The sequence below is a fragment of the Camarhynchus parvulus genome, chromosome 2, assembly GCF_901933205.1.
Source record: "Camarhynchus parvulus chromosome 2, STF_HiC, whole genome shotgun sequence".
Lineage (NCBI taxonomy): Eukaryota > Metazoa > Chordata > Aves > Passeriformes > Thraupidae > Camarhynchus > Camarhynchus parvulus.
This window is the reverse complement of record NC_044572.1, coordinates 138,823,515-138,837,601: the sequence shown is the minus strand read 5'-3', so window position 1 is coordinate 138,837,601 and position 14,087 is coordinate 138,823,515. Positions and strand designations below refer to the sequence as shown.

General features: G+C 43.2%; 1 protein-coding gene across 1 annotated transcript in view; it reads left to right on the top strand.

Moving 5' to 3' along the window:
• SNTB1 (syntrophin beta 1) overlaps positions 1-14,087 on the top strand; it is a 113,055-nt gene that overhangs the window by 89,833 nt on the left and 9,135 nt on the right. The window contains exon 4 of the mRNA XM_030971102.1: positions 8,663-8,802. Within this exon, the coding sequence (XP_030826962.1) occupies positions 8,663-8,802 (140 nt within the window). The remainder of the gene's footprint in view (positions 1-8,662; positions 8,803-14,087) is intronic.

Here is a 14,087-nt window from a genome sequence, read left to right as displayed (position 1 = left end):
TCAAAAGTCCACCTCCAGCATTCACACTTGATTGGAGGCTGTTGAAAAGTGTTCTTGAGCTGATATTTAGAAATCCACACACTTCTACTGGATTGAAAGATGACATGCTTGTATCTTTTGAGGCAATGGGTATTATTACTCATTTATCTTAATGTGGAACCCATTTGATCAGCAGAGGTCAGATTCAATCACAAATTATAGACCCTTCAGGGACAGCGAGTTGAAACTATCGTGTCTGCACATGGATTCTACTCTTGTACAATTACCATTATGCCCCACTGATTACGATGTACTCCCTCAAAAAGTGCTTCACCTTGGCTTGAACAGAGAACTCTGCTCACAGCACAGCTCCAGCACACAGCAGGGCATGGCAGGGATCAGTGGCTGTTCCTGGTATCCTGGAGCATTCCTGTTTTCCCCACCACTAATTAACAATATCTGCTCTTGGACAGTGGCACAGGAGAGGTGGTAGAGCTTCCACAGCCTCCAACACAAAGTAGAATCCCCTTCCTTCTGTGGCTCACCCTGAAGTGCAAAATAGTTCCATGGACTGAAGCAGAAGACGCCCAACTGTGCTGTGCTCCTTCCTGGTTTTTCACAGGACAAGCCTGGCTTACTGGAGGAAGGAGACTGCTCCATTTTAAAGGGAAGTACAGGCTTTTCTCCCAGCACTAGGCTTTTAGTGCTTTGGGGTCCAGTGATTATTTTGGAGACAATACAGCTGCTCACCTCTCCCAAAACTAAGCTGCATCTTAGAAGTAAAGTTTCTACCACACTTTAATTCTGTGATTTTTGTTTAAATATTTATTAAACTTCAAATAGGTGCTTCAGCAACTTTTTGGTGATAAGTTCATGAGACATGTTTTGGAAAGCAAGTTTACAGCCACTCTCACGTGCAGTTTGAAGAGCCCAGACACCTCAAAATAAGTTATGCATCCACACACAACAGATTCAAAGGTGTCTATTCTAATAGCATCTTCACTTCTATCCTGAATGTGTGCTTTTGAGCATGCTGGAAGAGAGACAGGTTGCTGTGTGAAACACTGTTGCTGGCAGATCAAACAGGTGCTGACAGGTCATGGAAGTAAGTACTTGTGATTGCCTCCACTTTTACAGAGTTTCTTGCTTATAAATAGCAGGTTTGTGCTCACCCCCACTCTTCAGGCTTTCCATTCATTTGTTCAATCAGTATAACTGATTAGAAAAGCCTGGGGTTAATGGTCTTTCCCTCCCTTTAGTCCTCCCTACCTGTGCCTCTTTTACAAGCAGTACTAAAAATGTGACCTCTTCCAGTCCAGGTTTGTTCCCAGCCAAGCTGTCTTTGAAGGGCAGTTGAACTTTGGCTGTCCACTATCTCCTGATGAGCCTGAGTGGCCAGTGGAACTGTGCTGACCTTCCTGTGTGTCTGGCTTGCATCTGTGTCTGTCCTTGTGACTTACCGGTTGGCCACTGCCCTTGAGCAATGAAATGTCCTCTTACCTTCCCTGCTCTCCCTGGCAATTTCTAAGAAGCAATAAAAATGAAAACAAGAAAAGATAGAAAAGTGTAGGTTTTTCTACAGAAGTAATTTGGTTCAACACTACCATTTCAGGAGTGGACCTTTGCTATTTGCAAAGCTTTGCTATCAGTAAATTACTGCTACTCTAATTTCACACAGTGCTGTCATGGTCTGAAGTCACTGCTATAGAAGAAAATGTGTTTTACCCAGGAAGCACCAGCATATTTCTTAAATCACAATGGTCACCTTAACTAAGATGAAAAGCAATCAGTGTCCTAACAAATGGTGTGGGACATTTGCCATCTCCTGTGCATACTGCATGTTTGGTTTTCCCTGGAAAGAATCCTGACATTATCAGGAAGTTACAATCTCCTGTCTCACTGAAGAATAGCTCTTACTTATGGACCTTCAAATCCCAACTTCATGCATAGCAGAAGGATTGTGGGTCATGGCTGAGATTTCAAAAATAGATTAATTACCATTTTTTCCCTTTTTGAGTCCCCTGGACTTGGATTTCTGTGTATTTAATTAATCAGTTTCTGTGGATGTCAAGACAACACATCAGGATTTTAAAATTTTCTCATATTGTTGTGTAATATATTTTTACTTCCGGTAAAGTGAATAAAGTTTATGTGATGCTGGGATTTTAACTCCCTTATGTTTCTTATCTTTAATCTGCTGCAATGGAAATGCAGAGTGTTAGACTCCATCAAGATAGAAGGATCAAGGATGCACTTCTTATACAGCTCTAGAGGATTTAAGGCTCAAGGCAAATCATCCTGCAAACCCTTTAGGAGTGTTAGGAGTGATAACTATTTTGTGTTACTACTGCATTCATATTGGTGCAACATTCATGGAACACATGCATGAAAAACTGTATGTGAACAGAATAATTATACAGCCAAATTTACCTCAGGGGAAATCTGTATGATGACTCTCTGATCCAAATCTGGACTTCTTCAGTTTTTTTCTGGTATTTCATAGACTCATTTATAGAAGAAAAAACTTCTTCAGTTTTTTTCTGGTATTTCATATAGGTTGGAAGGATTTCAACCCCCCTGCTCTAAGTAGACCCAACTAGACCAGCTTGCTCAGGCCCTTGCATAGTCGTGCTGTAACTTGAGGGGTGGCCATTCACGGTCTCTCCCATTTGACCACCATGACACACGGAAGAGGTTTTCCTGAGTATCAAATCAAAATTCCCCTTGCTCCAATTTGTGTGTATTGAATGCCATCTTCTTCCAGTGCGCCATCTTCTCTGTAGTGTGGAAGACATGGAACCCTTCAGGCTTGTTTCCCAAGGGCATGGTCTAAAGAGTTATTAGGAAAATTCCAGCTGAATTCACCAAACTCTGAAACAAACTTCTATTGCAAAATGGGGATCAGGTATTCCTGTTTGGTTGTAGGAAAGGTCTCAGATCACCTACCATTCTTGCATGGGTGAGTTCACAGCGCTTAGGTACTTTTCTTGCATTTAGAGGTCTTTGGATATGAGCCAGAGCTGTTTGAAAATCCCATTAGTCTAGAGAGTAAGGACATTGTTTGAAATATTGCTGTGTTGATGTGTTTGTGTTCATTTTGGCAAACGTTGGCTTGTGTCCTTTCATTTTAAATGATAATGAGAGGGAGTTCAGACTTGAGCAGACCTGTCTTGAGAATGAGTGTCTTGTCCATGCTCAGCAGTGCCTGTAACTGAGGCTGTCAGTGTATTCCTGGGCTCTGGAGTAGGATCAGTGAGGTCCCTGCTGTGGCTCCCACCTGACCCGTGTGGCTCTGGCTGCTTGCACTGCACTGGTGCCAGTGTGTGCATCGCTCGCTCGCTGCTCTCTGCTCACAGGAGCCAATATTGTGCCCTTTGGGGGATTTTAATCTCTGCATTGACTTTAATCCAGATCTGATAACAGCACAAGCCACCTTTGAGCCACCGCTGAGGTCAAAAAGAGAGAAAAATAAAACCAGGCACGTTTTCATTAGCATTTTTTAAAATCCTAAAGAAGGTGCACATTATTTCCTGTCTAAAACTACAAAGTTTAGCAGCAAAGCACATCTCATCTGCATGTGGTAAGGGAGGTGTTGCTGTCCCCTGCCTAGGCTGTCACTCACACCCACTCTCACGTCGCAGTTTGCCTCCCATCAGATGAGCTCGCACAAAGATCAGCGCTGTTGCATATGCTGGGGTGTGCAGGATGAATTTCTGCATCCCTGCTGTTCATCTTGCAAAAACCCTGAAAAAAACACAGCTGTTATTTTCAGGAACTGACAAGTGGGTTTCTGTAAATTAATCAAATTTATTCTGAACATGGATGTAACCCTTCATCAAAAGACAATGAAAAGGCAAATATGTAGCAGAACATATCCCAGCCTGTGTCAAATCTGGCTTGTCAGCACAGAGAGATTTTAAGGAAGAGGTAAAATAGCAAGAAAATTCTTTCCTGATTGCTCTTCCTGTGCTCAGTGTAAGAGGATAGTGTAGGTCTGGGATTTGGGAGGAGGTGTTGGAAAAGGGGGTTAAAAAAACCACTTAGTGTAAACATACACTTGCTAACTTCACAGTGGTCTCTGAAAAGACACATGTTGGATACTTGCTACAGTGGAGTCTGCTGGCAGTTTACAATTTGTTTACTAAACAGGGAGTGTAATTGAAATGTTCCTTTCGAGGCAAAAAAAATATAAAACAGCTTCTCAGAGTAGACCAAGGTCTCTAATTTAATTATATGTAAGCCTCACAGATTAAAAGTATTTTTTCATCCATTCCTGACAGCCTGAAGGGGATAAATAACCAAAATTTAAAGAAAAACCTTTTGAAAAGGAGACCTGGCAGATGAAAGAGTAAAGGTCCAAACAGTTGTAGAACGATTTATCTCCACTGAGATCCCCCCTGTCTTTATGGCAACTAATTATATGTGAAAACTGTTAAGGGTTAGGAAGCTGTGACACCCATTGATGGGGACAGGGGTCCCCAGCACTTCAGGCACAACAAGCTGGCTCCTTTGAAACACTGCTGTGTGCCAGGGGAGTTACTCCTTAAGAATACATTGTGAGCAGTGGCCAGAGAAGCAGCAGGCGCAGCCATACAGGTAGTGTTGAGCTTATGTCACCACTTGCAGTCAGTCCTTGCACAGATCTGGTCCCAAAGCAAAGCCTGGCACTGCAAAGGCACCCAAAGGCAGCCAGAGCTCAGGCGTGTCCTGGGTGCATGGGCTCTGGTGTGTCCCAGCCCTGCATCCTGTGTCCTGCACTGGAGCGTGGTTGTGTCAGCCAAGGGCTGATGGGCAAGGCTACTGGTGTAGCTACTGGAATTCAGCAGCTGTTCTTGCACATCTTTTGTCTGCCCCCTCATTCTTGTCTGTTCCCACTGTGTGTGCCACAGGAGCGTTTGCCACCCCAGCAGAGACTGCAGTGTCTCTGTGGGAACAGAACACTTAACCTGACTCTGCGGGGGAAGTCTGTGTCTGAGCAAGTCGTGAGCACAGGTCTCCTCTGGTGTCATCCCAAGCCGAGCCATCATGGTATCATGCATTAAAAAAAAAATAGATTTCATTCCTGCAGCACATTAAATATTTTCAGAATTTGGAAAGGTAAACCAAAGTGCATAGGGGAAAAAGTGGTGTTTCCATGTAATGGGGTGAGTAAACGAGGAGCAAAGAGGTTTGGAGTACCAAAACTATTCTTCACAGCATTTATTTTCTTAGAAAATGTTCTCCCTTTTCAAGTTTGTGCTTTAAGACTTTGATCTAGGGGCATAGTATGTCTAGGACACAAAAAAAAAAAAAATCAAGTTTGCTTCTGGTATAAACATTTACAGCTTCATTGACTTGAGGTGGAATTTCACCTGAGAATATAAGCGGTGACCCCAGTGACACATGGAGGGAACACTGGTACCTGTTCCTTGGAGGTACTTGAGCAGTCCCCAGAACACCAGGAAAATATTTGCTGATTCATTTTGCTGTGGAGTACTTACTTTTCTGTAGTTCATCTAGAGTTGATCTAACAGTTTTGACTTCGAAAAAGGGTTGAGTTTGAAAAGTTTTTTAGAGTGGATGGTGATTTCATTTGTTTGCAACACAGATCAATGCACTTTGAATTGTACATGTGCAAGTGGGAACTGGAGTGAAGAAACTGTAGTGCAAGTGCCAGAATTCTGCAAAATTCTGGCTAAGGAGCTAGCCCTAATCATTATCTAAAACCATGCCTCTAAAATGTATCTCAGATTATATTTAAATTTACTCTTACACAGGCATTTCATGTTATCTTTATGGTATGTCAGATACTAAAACCTTTAAAACTTGAATAAATCCTTCACTAAGCTGCCCACAAGCAGCATGTTTATTGCTTTTGTTTTGTAATTTGCTATTATATCAATGCTTGGTATGACACTTGTAGATCTGGATTAATTTCCCATGCTGATTTGTGATGAATGTGCCCTGTAGGCTAATGGTATCTTCCTCCTTTGTAAAATTTGCTATTACCATTTACAGGACAGCATGTTCTCTTTGGCACCCTCCAGAAGTGCCAACTGCCTGTTGAACAGCATGGCATCAGCTGTTACAGCCTGATCCAAACCCTACAAAATAAGGCAACAGTGATGCAATTCAAGGTTTTTAAGGAAAGGCAGCATCTTTTATTAGATCAGCTGTTACAGTTGGGAAAAAACAGGCTTTCAGGCACACAAATCCTTCTTCAGGTCTGAAATAGCAGCAGTGTTGCTTACACCAGCATTCCTCATCAGTGAGGCAGCTATGGTCCCTGTAAGGTTAAAAACTGTATTTAGAAGTGTGTGCATTGCATGGCCCTGCTCCCTGGGGAGGGCTTCAGAGCAGAACACAGGCAAACATCCTTCACCTCCTCACCTCTTCCCAGTGCACACCCTACAAACCAGGGGTACATCCTACAAGGAGAGGTAGTGCAAGGTCACTTGTTCTTGAGAAAAATCTTCAATACCTTATGACCAAGCCACATATTCTCCACAGTCACCCTGCTGTTGGGAAGGACTGAGGCAAAGCTGTGGGCTTCACAGTGCAGGTCATTAACTTCAGGATTCATGCTGGAGATTCTGTCTCCTAATATTTACAGCTGTCCAGCAAAGAGTTGTAGGACCAGCTGGCAAAATCAGTTTTATTCTCCTTCTTGTAATTGCTTTACAGAGAACACTGTTTCCCAAAGTCTGAAGTCACTGTTGACTGACCAGTCCCCTGATAGCAAAACATGTGATTGGAAATGCTACACAGGCAGGATGGTTCTGCAGAAAAGCTGTAAACAGCTTCCCATAGTCTTTAGATTGCTTGTGGTCGTGGAAATTTCATCTTTTTCTTCCTTTTTCTTTTCTATAAATCTTCAAAAGTATGTACTAAAGTCTTTCTAGTTAAAGAACAGAGGTGAGGTGGTCCAAAATGAAACATTAACACTAACACTTACTGAATGTTAACATTACCTGTGACATTCATTTCTGTATTGCCACGCTAGGACCGGAGGTGTGAACTCTAGTTAATAGCTGTGATATTAAGAAGCTGAGGATGCTTTTTGCTCATATGAATATTTTCGTTATATGTGGACTGTGGAGAACTCTGGATTTTGCATTCTTTCCTGAGTGTAGTAACAGGTCTTCTCTATTCGGCCCTATTGGAAAATGAACGATTGTGTTTCAAGAAACTGTCACCACAAGAAAATTGTGAATAAGTATTAATGCTTCTGTAGAACTTGAAAGGATGAACTGTTTATGACTTCAAGAGACATGACATGAAAAACCAATGAGCAAGTAATGCTGTAAACAGGAATATGATTATTGGAAAAGCATAGTTCAGAGGGAGAAATACATATTAAAAATCTTAGTTTAAGATCTGGTTTTGGGCATTGTGTTCTGAGGTAAAGGTGTGTTACATTGCTCTTGAAAGCCTTTAAAAGTTTAGAAATTTGTGGGAGCCTGTCTTTGTATAAAATACAAGTATTTCAAATGGGGTTCTGAATTATCATACCTGGGTGTGTTTTTCCCAGCCTGGCCAAACTTTGATCCCTTTTATATGTTTCTCCACTCAACAATGTGCCCAGTGACACATGCCCATGGCAAGTAGACTGGCATCAACCACAGAACAGCACAGGCAGCTGCTTCTTTATCCCAGAAGAGGTTTTAGTGGAGGAGTCATAAAGACAAGCAGATTCTCTGGTGAATTTCAGAATTTGTTTCATTCCTTTTAGTACCCAGCCAAGATGTTTGTGTTTGAAAGCATGGCTGTGAGTGTGACTGTGGACCAGTGTTTCTTTTTCTTTATGTGCACGAAAAGGAAAATGATTAGTTTGTCCATGAAAGAGCTTCATTCTTACTTGAAATAAGTCCCTACATATTCCCAACTATTTTAAGACACTTCTATGCTGCCAGAGTAGAAGTAGTAAAAACCAGGATCCATACTTGGTCCCCATAACAATAATTGTCTTGCCATGTGGACATCACACATCTAACTTGCAAAATATAATTCCAGATCTGGATTCTGCAGCCAGTAAAAGGCTCTGATGCTCTGGTCTTTGCACATCTTTGACAGAAAGGTTTGAAATGTGAAGGCAGATCCATTACCAAGTCAGTGCTTGAGATGAACCCCACATTTAGGTTGGATCTCCTTATAAAGGCATTTCTAAACCTGGAAGAATAGTATGAAGGAAGGAGAAGAAGAAAAAAAAAAAGTGAACTGCTGAGGAAAAAAGTATCTACTCCCAAACCACTAGTTTTTGCTATCTCTTCTTTAATAGTGATGATGTTGCAGCTTTTTTAAACAGAAACAGCAGCAGCAGTGTTCAGGACTAAAGTTAATGTGCCAGCTACACATGAACGGTGCACATTATAAATATAGATTTAAGGTCTTTTCATGCATACCACAGCTAACAGCCAGCTCCACCTCAGTGTTCTTCCACAACTGCATTTATGGAGTAGCCTGTAGTGAAGGAAGGCTGGAAATGGCAGTGCTAATGGTAGCAGCAGATGACTTTGCACGTTATTCCATTTCTGCTGCATCTCATTATAAATTCAGGTGGGAGATGTCAAAAAGCCAGAGAAGTAAAACTCTCTTGTGTTCATTTTCTCACTCAGAGCTCCAGAACTCAACGTTTGTCTTATCTGGCTTTGCATGTTGGCAGCTGTGTCTCTTCTTGTTTCACTGAGACTTTGCTCTTTTCCAGGTGCCAGGAGACAATGAGAAGCACTGGAAGCCAGTGTTGGTGGTTTTGACAGAGAAAGACCTTTTAATATATGAGAGCATGCCACGGATAAAGGAAGCCTGGTTCAGCCCTGTGCATACCTACCCCCTGCTCGCCACCAGGTACCTTTGCTTTTCAATCATGACAGCTTTCAGGAGCAGTGGGAGCAGCTGAGTCAGCCAGGAGCAGGTATAGCTGATACACAGCTGCAGTCATACTTGAAATGTTGTGGTTGGAGAAGCAGGTTCTTCTTCATTGGGCTGATGTGCCAAGGTTAACTCCTCTCTTCTCCTCCATTTCAAGTTCTGGCTGAAGCTGACAACCAGAAACTCACTGAGATTTTTGATGTGGCAATTTAGCCTGGATACCGAGGCAGGAGTGATGAAAAAGCTGAAAGCTCAATCTCTTGAGATTCCTGTCTCAGTGTGCAGACCTGTGAGCTAGGCAGAAACACCCCAACTTCCAGCTGCTCCTCCAGGCTGAAAAAAGTGAACTTGTTGCCCTGAGTTGAATGTTCTGGTGTGGCAGTTCTGCACCACCAATTTGGGCCTTTTGGAGGGTTCCACATGTGATGGAGACACTTTCAGCACAGCTTCTGTTCCTGCTCTAGCAAATTAATTCCTGGGGTTTTTTTAGCTTAAAATGGTAAGCTTGGAAGACACATTCTTGAATCTAGGTTAGCAATAAGCATTTGCATTATTTTGAAGGTATCCATTAACACTAATTCAGAGAGAGTTTTCCCATGGTTGTCTTTATGCACTGGAAACTGTCTGTGCTTCTTGATGTGAATCTTAATCATGTTTCTCTGCCAGTATGGTCAAAAGGCTTGAGAAAGAGCTGTTGTTCCTTGTTTCAGCCTTGCTACAGGCTTCTATTATACCATTTTCAATGAGTTCTCATTCAGAAGGGCCTGGTTGCTCTGGCCAGAAGCAGTGGGGCTCTTACTGCACTCTCATTAGTTAATTTTTGTTCTCTGTGTCTCCTCAAATGAACTGGCACTTTGCTGCTAAGTCATTATGTTAAAAAATAAAAAGAGAACTCACTGATTTATACTGATGGTGTGTTCTGTCAGTGGGAAGCCACCTTCTGACTCCCCTTTTGTTACCCTAACATGGGTGAGAGACACCAGCTTTGCAGCTGGCAGCCTGCTGCGTGGTGTATGGTGCTGGATGCCATTGACAATTCTAGGTGACAAGTCCCAGTGAAAGCTGGGTGAAGTATTGCAGCCTGTGTCCAGCTGTGTCACCATGCCTTAGAGATTGAGAAGCAATAGCACCCCAGCAGAAGGTGATGCATTTCCTCCCCTTTTTTTTAAGGTTTCATTTTTACATGAGCTCAAATCCTCCCTAAAGTGACTGGGTATCCTGTAGTGCACCCTGCCCTTTCCTGGCCACACGTTGTCATGTATAAAGACGACTCCTTGCTGAGTGTCACCAGCTCCCATCATCAGTGAGACCAATTTACTGCATCAAATAATCTAAGTCCACATCTTGGGCCCTGTTACTTAATTATTTTTTCTCAAGAGGCCACATTGGATAGCAGACAGCCTTGTCTTGGGTGGGGATGGTCATCTCCTTGTCTGATAGGGTACTTTGCTGAGTGGAAAAACATTGGCCTTCATGCTGGAGGGGAATGAGAAGTTGCACAGCACATGTGTCAGGCTGCTGAAGGGTCTTTACAGACTGGGAAGAAAGCAAGCCAGGATGGCCTGTAAGAAAGACAGGGTGCAGTTCAGAAAGGACAGATGCCAAGTTCAGTGCTGGGGAATTATTGCCTCTGCTGTTTTGGGGTGGAATATGAGCAACAAAGTAGTTGCTCTGCCAGGAAGCACCCGAGCACTGTGATAAAATTGCTTCAATCTAAGGTGGTGTGTTTTTGAGAGGGGAAAATGAAGACAATCATCTTGGGTTATAGCAGAAGTGTTGCATTTTGGGCAGATGTAGTAATCATAACTACAGAGAAGGAGTAAAGCCTTGGGTGATACTCCATGTTCATGAGAGACATTGCACTTCCAAAAAGATGCCAGTTAACTGTGGAAGGTCTAGAAGAAAGCAATGCAAATATGTAACACAGAAACACTATCAGGAGGGGAATACTTAAGAAACCTTAGTAGCTTAATCTAGAGAAGTCCATGGAAAACATGTCAGTAGTTTTCAGATGTGAAGATAAGACACAAGGAGGACAGGGAGTATTTTTTCCAGATCCCTCCTGAACACAACAGAACATAGTTGACTGCACTTGTGGCAGGGAATTGGTGAGGTACTGGTTTAGATTCTCTGGGAAAGGTGTACGATCCTCATCGCTGGAGACATTGAAGGATGGGTGACACACAGCACAGTTAGCCCTGCTCTGTGAAGGGGGATCTGCTGGGTGACCTCCTGACAACCATTCCAGCCCTATTTCAGTGATTTCTTGCTACCATCACTGAATGTAACACCCAGATAAAAAGACAGCAGCTATACAGAATTTGGAGTTCAGAACGGAGTCACAATGTGATAAATACACATATACAGCAGATTCCATAAGTGGACAGATTGCCTAAATCATTACACCTCCTGTTTTGGATGATTTTGATTAAAACCCTGCACGGTCCTGCTTTTATGATCTGCCACACTGAGTACAGTTATAGCAAAAAAGTAGAGCAGATTTTCTGTTGGTATTGACTGCTGTGTTCATTCTCGGTCAGTGATTCCCCTCCTTGTGATGAGTTTTTTAATCCCCTCTGTGCATTGATCAGTGCAATTTAGAACTTTTCACCTGGAAAGTTTGCAGAGCACATGTTGTAATCTTAGCTGCTCCCATCTTTCAGATTTTTATGAGTCCTTGGGAAAACATTTTTGCTTAGCTAATGCATATTTGAAAAGCTGCTGAAACTGGAAAACTTCAGTGCCAGATACTGTACAGAGTCATGCTTAATCTACCCAAAACGTAATGAGCAGAGAAAATTGGAAATTGGTAGAAGGATTACAATCTTCTCACAGTCCTTTAACAGCAAAATTTCTACATGTCCTTCTTGTTTGTTGATAAGTTTACCTACAACCTATGGAAGCCATTAAGACCTAAAAATATTTTCCAGTCAGTCTTTTCTAGCTTTTCATGGAATATAAATAATAGCTCAAATAAAACTGAGATCAGATTTTAAGTTGTTCCTTTAAATCTCTGCGTGGGGAGGCACGGCAGCTGGCACACAGCCCTGACTCCAAGGACCTTTTTGTCATAATCTCTGTTTCAGTGTTTCCTTATGCCTGAATAACAGTGCCTCCCTCTAGCATGGGAATGGAGCTTAAGTAATTACATCTTATGTGTTTGTAATCAAATTCCATTATCTATCATAGCCAGATATGAAAGAAAAGGGGGAAAAAAAAGCAGCCTATGTTGGGTTCTGATTAAAGATCAGGTAAGAAGCTTTTGTGTACAGCTGAGGTCTGTAACCAGAAAGTATTAAAGCAGTTTGATAGCTAATGACATAGGAAAAATGGGGAAGGAGTTTGGGCACTGATTACTCATCTTGGCAGGTGGACAGAGGGACAGGCAGAGAGCACTGGGTGCCCTGAGAGCCCCAAGAAGTGTATGGGGTGCTATGCAAGTTCCCTGCTGGTCTTCCCAAGGCACTGAGGCGGGCTCTGGGTGCCTCCATGCAGATGAATTGAGAGAATGTGCACAGGTTTCCGAGGAGCACAGCCATTCCAGGCAGCTTTCACATGCTAACTCAGGGTGCCATAGGAAAGGTCAGATGGCAGTGGTGTTCTAACCACAGTGTTGATACGCTTGTACGTGGTCTCTTCTGAGCTAAATCCCAAGTGAGCAGCTGAAGGCTTCCTTTGAATGCCAGTGCTGGTTTCACTGTCCTTTCTGCAGAGACCATTAGATCTGGCTGTTGCAGTAAATTGTTGAAACTCTTCCCATAACATTAGGATGAGACGCAGGTCCCAGTGCTTCTCACCTTGCACCAGCACCCCATGTTAGAACACATCCATCTTGCTGTCACACGTTCGCAAAGCATAAGGTTAAAAAGGTCCCCGAAATACAGAGAGAGAAGGGAGAAATGAGAGAAGATCAGAAGTGTCTCCCTGGCCCCAGGGTTGGTTTTCAGCCGCTGCGCTCCGAGCGCTCCGTGAGGGGTGAGGCGCTCCCGGCCGTGCCCGGCCTTCTCCCGCCCTCTGGCGGCGCTGCCTGAGCCGGGCGGAGCCCTCGGCGCTCGGGGCTCGGTTCTCGGGCTCCGGTGCTCACAGATTCCCCCAGAAACCTCCACAGAGCACAGGAACCTTCTAGGGCTTGGGTGAATATTACCAGAGCCGGGCCTGGGGTGCTTTTTCCGCTCTGGGGTGCAGCACACACCACACACCCCCCCTCCCCTGTGGTCACGGTGTTGGGAGGCAGGAGCAAGGGGAAGCCTTCTGTGAGATTTCTAAGGCTTTTTTTTTTTGCCTTTTAAGGTATCTCTGTGGTCTTTAGGATGAAATACATACTATGTAAATGAAATGGTTCACATTAATGCAACTTGATTAAAGCATTCTTTGACCTGTACCCAAATACATAAGCACTGATAGCTGGTACATAAATACTATCAAATGTCCTCCTGTGTGTTCGCCTAGCTCATGTTTAAGGGCATGACTTTCCAAAGCATCACCTGGAGTTGCTTGATGGAAAAGCATTTTTAATAATGAGGAGATTTTTAATAATGAGGAGATAATAAAAGGCAGGCAAGAATCAATGTTCATGTTGGATGTGTTCACACACTTTAATTTGTAAAGTACATCTTCATTCTATCCATATGCTGAAAAACCTACAATGCAGTACTATGGATACAGCATGAAGGTGTGGGGGAGTGGGTGGTGGTGCTGTGTGTTTTGGAAGGAAATCAAACATTGGAACCATCTGTTTGTTATGTATTCAGTAACATAAGTAATAGAAAATTATTTTTAGTACAGCTGATGAGCACTGCATAAAGGAGATGGCCCAGGAAAAAGGTGGAATAGTTTTATTTCTAATGACAAACTTGATGTGATTTTCTAGGCTGCTTTCCCACAGCCCAGCAGCTGAAGGCAGCATGAGAGCAGTGCCCGTGCCTGTGCCTGGGTGACCACCCAGGGACAGACAGCAGCAGATGTCACTGGAGATTTCAGCTCCCTGATTCCTGCCTTAATTATCAAGATGTAGCTTCCCCTCAGAGTTTGCACCCTCTCACACCAAATGAAAGGGAATTAAAGCTTTTGGGCTGTTTGCCATTCAGTCCCCGATTGCAAAATCTGCCAATAGTAGAGATAGGAGGCCCTGAATATCAAAGCTGAGTGGGGCATTAACTCAGCTTTTCCAGAGGGACAAAGCCCTTCTTGTCCTGCTCAGACACAGGGCAGGGCATCTCTGGCCAGGATATTCTGTGTCTTGCTTCCCAGGAGCTCTTGGG